The sequence below is a fragment of the Epinephelus moara genome, chromosome 22, assembly GCF_006386435.1.
Source record: "Epinephelus moara isolate mb chromosome 22, YSFRI_EMoa_1.0, whole genome shotgun sequence".
Taxonomy (NCBI): domain Eukaryota; kingdom Metazoa; phylum Chordata; class Actinopteri; order Perciformes; family Serranidae; genus Epinephelus; species Epinephelus moara.
This window is the reverse complement of record NC_065527.1, coordinates 22,460,149-22,469,082: the sequence shown is the minus strand read 5'-3', so window position 1 is coordinate 22,469,082 and position 8,934 is coordinate 22,460,149. Positions and strand designations below refer to the sequence as shown.

The window sequence follows — 8,934 nt, the reverse complement described above, 5'->3', positions numbered from 1 at the left end:
CTGACAAGTTAAGAACAGTCCCTTCATAAGTAAAGAACAGTCCCTAAAGTGCGGTGAGGTTTGTGGACCGTTACCTGCCACAGAGAGAAATGTGAACGGCAGTCATGACGCCAACAAAAGAGGAAATTAGGCTACTGGACCTGGAGTCGGACTTCTCTGTCGCTGGTAAGCCGTTATCTTGCACCACGGAGCCACCGTAGGCTATTTGACCACCGTATTCCTGTCTGTGACCCCCGTTCAACCCACAACTGGCAAAATTTGCCTTTCGTTTCTGCTGCTGGTTGAAATCTGTACTCACACAGCGTGCTGAATGATTTATTTTGCTGGCACAAAACTATTTTTAGTCGCAAATGCTCGCAGGTAGAGCTCTGTGGAAAACCAATCACTGCCGACAAGTAAAAAGAAATAAATAATAACTTTCACTGCTCAAAGATACTCACGTCTGGAAAACAAACCACTACAGCAGCATATTGAGTGCCAGGTGGCCAGCACACGCTGTTATTGACCAGCGCGCGCCGTTATTGGACGGCGCATGGAAACTCACCCTCTTGCGATTGGATTTTGAACTTTTCCCACAGTAGTGGTACATGAGGCACCGTAGTACTACGGTACTCCACCCTGCAACACTAGTGACATCAGCCAATACTGTATGTAGTTTATAGATGTCAAAAGTTCTAGACCCATGCAAATTAGTTCCAGAACACACCAGGGCCTTTTCTGAAAAGATCCTGGTGTGCGTTCCAGTACGTTCTGGCTCAAATTATGCACTGTTATATGCTGTTGTTTTAAGTCACTTTATATCACATTTTTAAATTATCTGTAATAATTTTACCTATTTTAATTTGTTTAGAAAAAAAGAAGAGTTTAAAATTTTATTACTTTACTCATTACTTTAATGAAATAAATTAATTTTGTTTTGTACGAGCAGGCCGCTAATTAGCAGCTACTCCTGCAGGGCTCTGCTCAAAAAAAAAAAAAAAATGAAAATAATAATAAATATTTAACTGAAATCGTTATGTTGTGTGTGTATGTGTGTGTGTGTGTGTGTAGGAAACAGGATTACCGAGAAGTCACTGCCTCTTCTCTTGACGACAATACAGGCGCAGGGTGAGGGTGGAACCTTGCTGCATCTCTGTCTGCAGGTGTGTGTGTGTGTCACTTACAGTGGAGTCAAGTGTGTGTGGGGGCATCCATGCACAGTTCACTGTCGTTNACAGAAACACCGGAAATGACACAACTCGCTTACCGCAATACGTCAGCACGTCAGTCCAGATTAAACTTGTGTTTAAGTAGTTCAGAGGACTGTTGAAACATTTGTGTACCTTCAGTTAGTTTCACATTTTTGGAAGTCAGTGTTTTTACTGTAAATGATAAATCTGGTTTATTACATGGTCAGCTTTACATAGCTTTGGCCAACGTTCCTACTGGTAATAAAAACATTGCTGTCACCGATGTCTGGGAATGTGGCAACATTGCTTCGGGTACATTTTAAATCAGCTACTTTTAACCGTCACTTATTTATTAAAGCAGATTTTTTAAAACCAGAATATTTTTAATGCAGCTTAAGTAAACTGTCTCTATAGTAGCATACTAAGTGCTTTGTTTAATGGAACTTCTGCTGAAGGGCTGGGCAGTATATTGGTATTATATTACTACTGTAATAAAAGAAGATTTTAGATATAGTTACATTGTAAGTTTGGTCTTTTCCTGGATAAAAGCTGAATTACAGTAAACTCATGTAATTTCTGAACTTCCCAGACTGTTCTAGCTGTTCTGTTATTTGCCTTTACCCACTTACTCATTATGCTGTTGATTAACAGTTGCAGATGAATATGAAGATGATTTGTGTGAAGATTTCTGATCTGTCTTTCAGAGAAACCGCTTCCCTCCAGAGTGTGAGTGTTACGTAAAGATAACAGAAGTGATGGCACCCAGATATCCACTCAGAAAAAAACTCTGAGCAGAGAGTAGGTACAGGGCGTAAACTCTTTACTGTGTACTGTAAAGGTTTATTTGATGAATAATCATTAAATAGATATCAATTTTGGCAATGAACTGATATTTGGCAATTTATTGATATTAAAAAAGATTTAATTTTTTTGCAATAACATCAGCTAAAATGGGCCATTTAAGGTTTGAGCTCTCAGCTCTTTAAAAGTTAACAGCCAATGAATGCAAATGATTTCAAACTGTTGCCGCAACAGTACTTGACATGTAACAATTGATTTGATTGATCTATGGTTGCTATGGTGGGTGGGGCAAAGCCTCATATTGAGACTGCTCCAGAGAACTGCATGGTGAGTGCCCTGACATACCAAATCTTAACTGTCAATGATAAGGTTGATAATTCAATAAAAAACAAATGTACATATATAAATAATGATGTATAATACATGTCCTGATGGCCTCCATCAGATATAATGCTAATGTTTTGCTAAATAAAATTATTTTTGATGAAAAAGAATTTTTTGTTAGTGGCCCAATTTACCTTAATGTGTTCAGGTAAATTGGGCCACACATTTCAGCTAAAATGAGCCACGTTCTGAGTTGAGTTTTAGCAAATATTTTGATGGTTCCTCTTATTAAAAAGTATTAATATATAAATATATTATTGTATATTACAGGCCTCTTCACATTTTCCTTTGTAATTATGTATGTGTGTGTTAGCTCTGGTCCAGGGCGCATCGTGAGCTAGCTCTCACTAGCTAGCGCTCAGTCTCTCTCTCACACACACACACACACTAGAAGTGATAGTGGAAGATGGTTAAGTAAAGTAATATGAAACTATAATTACAGTATGGCAAACAAGAAGGAACAGAGAGGAACGGAGAGGAGGAGAAATGAAGAGAGAGGAAAGGAGAAGCAAAGGAGAAGAGGCAAGGTAGGAGGAAGCAGAAAGACAAAGAACCATGCAAGATATGCCAGGCCCTCTACGGTGACCCCAGTGACGCAAAGGCCAAGGAGGCCTGGCTGCACTGTGGGCACTGCAGTGCCTGGTTCCATGAAAGCTGTGGTGAGGAGAACGGAATTTGTGATGATGACGACTTCATCTGCCAGGACTGCCTTTGAAAACCTGCCTTTGAAAGTGTCAGTCTAAAAGAGTAGTTTTTACAGTTGTTCAGTTTTTATAAGCCTACACACACACACACACACACACACACACACACACACACACGAGAAAGGGAAAGGTGAAAGAGGCTGAAACATTCCAAAATGAATTCCTAAAGCCTGATCGCTATGTTATTACTATATTAATGTTATTTTTCATGAATTCTTTAAAACATTTAAATGTATTTAAATGTAATGTTCTATTGTGTTATGTGTGTTGATATTAAAGATAATTTGATTATATTATGAAAAATGACTGTTTCACTTTGCAGTTTGAGTGGCCCATTTTAGCTGATCAAGTGGCCCATTTTACCTGAACACTGCGCATCTCAAAAATGGGGGACAGCTGATGTTTCAACAGCTGTAGGGTCTTAACAATTATATTTTATTACATAAATTCAACACAAAAATATTGAAAACAGTCATTATTACTCATAGGAACAAAATCAAGTGTAATACATTGTTTTTTCTTAGTTTCCCAAGTGATTAACCAAAAAGTGGCCCAATTTAGCTGATATCACCCTATTTTTCTTATATCTTATATTGTATAATCCTAAATCTCAGAGCCAACCTCCAAATTACGTCCACTGGGAGGCAGTCAAAGATGTATTAAGGTCACGCTCCCAAGCCAGCTGGACAGAAAAATATGCATTAGGGGCAGCTATGGACATTATGGTATAGATATAGAGACCACACCTCTTGCCAGGATTTCCTTCTTTAGAAGCTGATTCCACTCTGAACATCCGAAACAACAGGCAGGAGCCGCTCCCTCTTCACATTTCTTATTTAGAAATAGAAGATAATTGAGCATATGTTAAAAAGTGAGAGTCCAGGAGGCCAAACTGATTATTAAGTTGTTGAAATGATAACATTTCCCACTTAATATCTGTCCAACTATAGTAATGCCAAGTCCCTGCCATAATCTATTAAAGTGTTTCCTGCAGCTGAAAGAATGGGGTTACACCAGAGTGGGCAGGATGGAAGGAAGAGCCCCTCAGTGCTAAGTCTCTTGTGCAGCTGCTTAACAATAGAGCATGAAAACCTAATCACAACATTATCTGGTAGGGGTGGTGGGTTTGGACCACAATGATATCAAGAATATGTTCTTGTTTATATAATATTTCTCTCCAACCACTGCCAGCTGCCCACTACAGCCTCAGATTTATAGGCCCAGGTCAATGAATATTTTGCATTGTATGAAAGATAATACTGAAATATATCTGGGACTTCTCGACCCCCGCCCCTGGATCTGCGTATGATTAATTTCTTGTAAGCAATTCTGGGCTTTTTGTCATTCCAAAGGAATTGAATGAAGAGGGATTTAATGTCCCTGAACCAGTTTTGAGGAAATTTTAAAAGGACAGATGCAATAACATGAATAAGTCTTGCTAATACATTCATTTTAAGTATTTCTGCTCTGCCCCATAGAGACAATGGTGAGGCTGCCCATCTATCGATGTCATCTTTAACGGATTGGAGGACGGCCAAACATTTTTGTAATGAAAGATATGATATTGACTCCCAGATATTTCATCCCATATGTTTTCTAGATGGGGGTGTCCTTTAAGTCAGATTTAACTGTGTTAAGGTTAAGTGGAATTGCCTCACCCTCTTTCCAATTTATCTTATACCCTGAAACACTGCCAAATAAATCAATCAAATTCAGAACGGCAGGGACTGAGGACACTGGCTTGGCTGAAGTGAGCAAAATATCATCAGCATACATATTAAATTTAAAATTATGACCATAAATGTTTACAGCACGTTCTGATGGTTCAAGAGCGATGATGAAAAGCAAGGGGCTGACTAGGCAACCCTGCCTTACGCCCAGATGTAAAAGGAAAGGTTGTGAGATGAACCCATTAGTTCTGACAGAGGAAAGTGGGGAACTATAGAGGGCTTTTACCCAGCTTACGAAATTAGGACCAAAACCAAATGTTTTAAAAATAAATAGGGCCATTGTATCTAGTCAACGTCTTTCTGAGCATCTAATGATGCTGCAGTGGCTTGAGACTTGCTGGAACTGGCTTCTAGTATAATCTGGAAAACCCTCCGCATATTATTGGAGGAGAGACGACCTGGAATGAAACCTACTTGGTCAAGATAAACTATAGATTGGACTACCTTCTCCAAACAGAGTGCCAATGCCTTAGACAGGAGCTTGTAATCACAATTTAACAAACATAAAAGACAGTGGCTACTCATCAAAATTAGATCCTTGCCAGGTTTTGGTAATAAAGCGATGATGGTTCTGCACATGGAGGGAGGCATGGCACCAGCTTTCAGTATTTCATTATACAACAATAATAAAAATGGGGAGAGCTGCTCTTTAAAGCACTTAAAACATTCCCAGGCCATGATCCCCTGGAGTTTTTCCTGAGGCCATCTTCAGAATTGCAGTCTCAATCTCAGACTGGATCTCAGGGGCATCAAGGGCAGCCCTTTCAGCTGAACCGACTCTCAGAAGGCTGAGACCTTTTAGGAAACTGTCCAGATTGGTCCTCTGTGGTTTTATGTACCACATGAGATGAACAAATTGAGGTACCAACGGCAGCAGTCTTGTGGTACATAAAAATGCAGCGCCTGAACAGGAGGACATTGTGGCTCATGAAAATCCAGATGCTTCACCCAGGACAGCTAATCACAACCCTGTTTACACACTCGTTTTACTGCTTTGTTTTGCTCACAGTCCAATTTAGCTCAAGGACAAAGAGTAACAGCCAAATACCAACACTGCTTAATAAAGATGAACCATTGCTATCATATCTCACAGCTGTCGGCCGGTGTGACAGGTAACAGTCACTGATTTATCTGCCACAGACTTCACCAGTCTTGTTTTAAGCATGTGTGTCAAAGTTAGTCTTTTCTTTAAGAAATTCCCTCTTTGTGTTTCCACAGGGTTTCCTTGCTTTGCTGCAGTGAGGGGGTCGTAGCACAAAGACGGAAGTTTATACAAAAAAAGACCATGAATTATACTTTTTATTTGTCTGTTGTCCCCATCTGTATGTATGTCTGTACGTATGTACAAAGCTGAGCAAGGTAAATTATAAAGGATTTTTGGGGTTAGGGGGTTTTCCATGCTTTACTACTGATGTTAATTGTTCATAAAATACAAGGATTCTTTTTTAGATACAAATATGTTCATATTTTTAGGTTCTTAAAGTTCCACTCTTGGTTTTATTTAAGTGTATAAACATATACTCCTAAAGAGTGTATAGTCTCATAAGTGGGAGTGTGATAATACATTTTGTTATTTGGAATTGCCATAATAAACTTGGTGTGTGTATCTTAAAGCCTTAATATTCTGTATTATTTCTTATTTGCACTGAGCACATTTACTCAGGTACTGTATGATGACAACTGTGAGGAAATCCCTTGTTTGATTTTTTCCATTTTCTCATCCTTGTTACTCCTACTGCACTAAGCTACATTTCAGATGCAAATGTACTTTTTACTCAACTACATTTTTATGGTAACTTTGGTTACTATGCAGATTCAGATTGATATACAAAGTAAAATTAACAAATAAGTTATGATGTATTATTACTGGTTAAAATAGGGCTTCATTAATCCTGGGGGGAATTCAAGCACCCAAATTAGTTAAAATAAGCTCCACCTTTACCAACTGCAACATTAGATTGTAAAATATATTAATGTGAAAGGGCCATTTTACATAATGAGTACTTTTATTTTTGATACTTTAAGTATATTTTGATGCTTATGTACCTTTACTTCAGTAAAATTTGAATAAAGGACATTTACATGCGACAGAGTATTTGTACACTGCCTTATTATTTGTGTAAAAAACAACAAATAAACAATAAAACAAACGAAATCAGAGTACTTCTTCCACCCACCTCCCCACATTGTCTACAGCTACGTTGGCCTCTACAAACTGCAGCGACATGGCCATATTTCTGGCATTTGAAACATCTCAAGGGGGCCCTTGCATATGTCCTTACTGAATACATCATGTATCCTAGTGACACCCTGTTAGGCAGTTCTTCCTCTTTAAACTCCACAAGTACTGCAGTACTACTTCTCCCATTCTCAGATCCTCCCAATCTCGTCACACTAATGATATTTCCCCATTTTAAGTTGTTTAACAACTCTTGCTCTGAGATCTCCACTGACACATTGTAAATGACTCCCTTACATCCAGCCCTGCTTTTTGGAGCATACCCTTCAACCACTTTTCCCATTCGGTTATTTATTTTCAAAGCTTTTGCTTGCAGTTCTGAGGATTTGCAAACTATCATTAGTACTCCATTATTCAACGTGCTGGCGTGAAGAACATCCCCTATCTCTTTTTTTAATGCTTTAGATAACTTAAAGGGGCTAACTCCTCCAAAGCTACTAACCCCCCTTCAGTTTACAAAACACCTTGTATGTTCTATCATCCTTCCCCTCCACTTTTCTTGCCTTCACCTGTTGGTTATCCATGTCACTGTCCTGCGAATTATATCCTCTCACCTTCTCCCTCGCTTTCCTTTTCCTTATGGTCTCCCACTCTTCCTCCTCCCCAGCCTCCATTACCAGAGGTGGAAAGTAACTAATTACATTTACTCACGTTATTGTAATTGAGTAGTTTTTTTGTGTAATTTATATTTTTTTCAGTAGTTTTTGAAATCTGTAATTTTACTTTTACTTAAGTATATTTTGACTCAAGTATTGTACTTCGATACATTGGAGATCACATCCGCTACTGAGTAAAAAAAATAAAAAATTTCAGCAAACCAAAAAGGTGAATCTCGGAAATCTCACGTGGAATTGACCCAGAACAAGCGTCCGGTGCCGGCGAGTTACTTGAGAGAGAGATGGAGGAGGGTGGGAGTTGGTCAGAAAAATGCGGCCCGAGCCGAGCTCTTGTGTGCTCACCTGTGTCTGTGTGTGTGTGTGTGCGCGCATCGGGACCGAACTCCGCTGTGCGCAATACAGAGAGCAGAGGAGGATTGTAAAGGTGCGACCATGTAGTGACAGAAATGACATGCCGTCATGTGAACAATAGGCTAGGCTATAAGTCATCACTTTAGAAGGTGAAACCTTTTACCGTATAACACGATAAATAGTATATTGTTATGTTATTAGGCTGCGTCTGTCGCTCAAAATAATATAACTTTAGTTTATGAAGAGCTAAGACAAAAAAAAGAAAAAATAAATCAGCAGCAGCGGTCATATTTCAGCAGCGGAGCACCACTGCTGCTAGTTGCATATAGCCTAGGGGAAACATTGTAATGCCCAACAACATTGCTCAAAAAGTTGCTCTGTGTATCATCAGTCTTAACAGTTGTGTTAGTGAGTCATAATGAATGAGGGCTGCGCAACTGACAATGCAACGATTTTGTATACTGCCATATGTATTGCAATATACAGTGTATTGCAATGACTTGAATAGCTCTATTTGTAAAGAAGTCATCATTTGGGCTTTGGAAAGGCTGTATTTGCATGAAATATACATTTTACAATCAAACTGTCATGGAAATTGAGAACTTAACCTAAAGTATTAACCAGCAAAATAAGTATGCCATATTGCTTTTGACTAATATTACACTGATATGATGAACTTATACTGCGAGTCTCACAATGTGACTATTGCACACGAACACATTGTGATGGTGATGCAATAATGATATTGTGCAGCCCTAAATTGAATTGAATTCTATGGTTCATCATAGAAAAATAACCAGTTTTTGGATTGGATTGATGACCCCTGGACCATTTTTGCACTGCATAGGAGTGACCCCCATCAAGTTGTTGGAAGTAACTAAGTAACTTCTACTTTAAGTACATTTTAAACGAACTACTTTTTACATTTACTTGAGTAGA

General features: G+C 38.8%; 1 protein-coding gene across 4 annotated transcripts in view; it reads left to right on the top strand.

The window, feature by feature from the left end:
* lrrc71 (leucine rich repeat containing 71) overlaps positions 1–8,538 on the top strand; it is a 13,288-nt gene extending 4,750 nt beyond the window's left edge. For 3 of the 4 annotated variants that reach the window (XM_050034557.1, XM_050034555.1, XM_050034558.1), the window contains 2 exons: positions 1,051–1,142; positions 1,874–3,264. In XM_050034557.1, the coding sequence (XP_049890514.1) occupies positions 1,051–1,142; positions 1,874–1,960 (179 nt within the window). In that variant the 3' untranslated portion in view covers positions 1,961–3,264. Of the gene's footprint in view, positions 1–1,050; positions 1,143–1,873; positions 3,265–6,006 lie in introns of those variants that run through there. The other variant, XM_050034556.1, reaches the window with a different exon arrangement.
* The last annotated feature ends 396 nt before the right edge of the window (positions 8,539–8,934 follow it).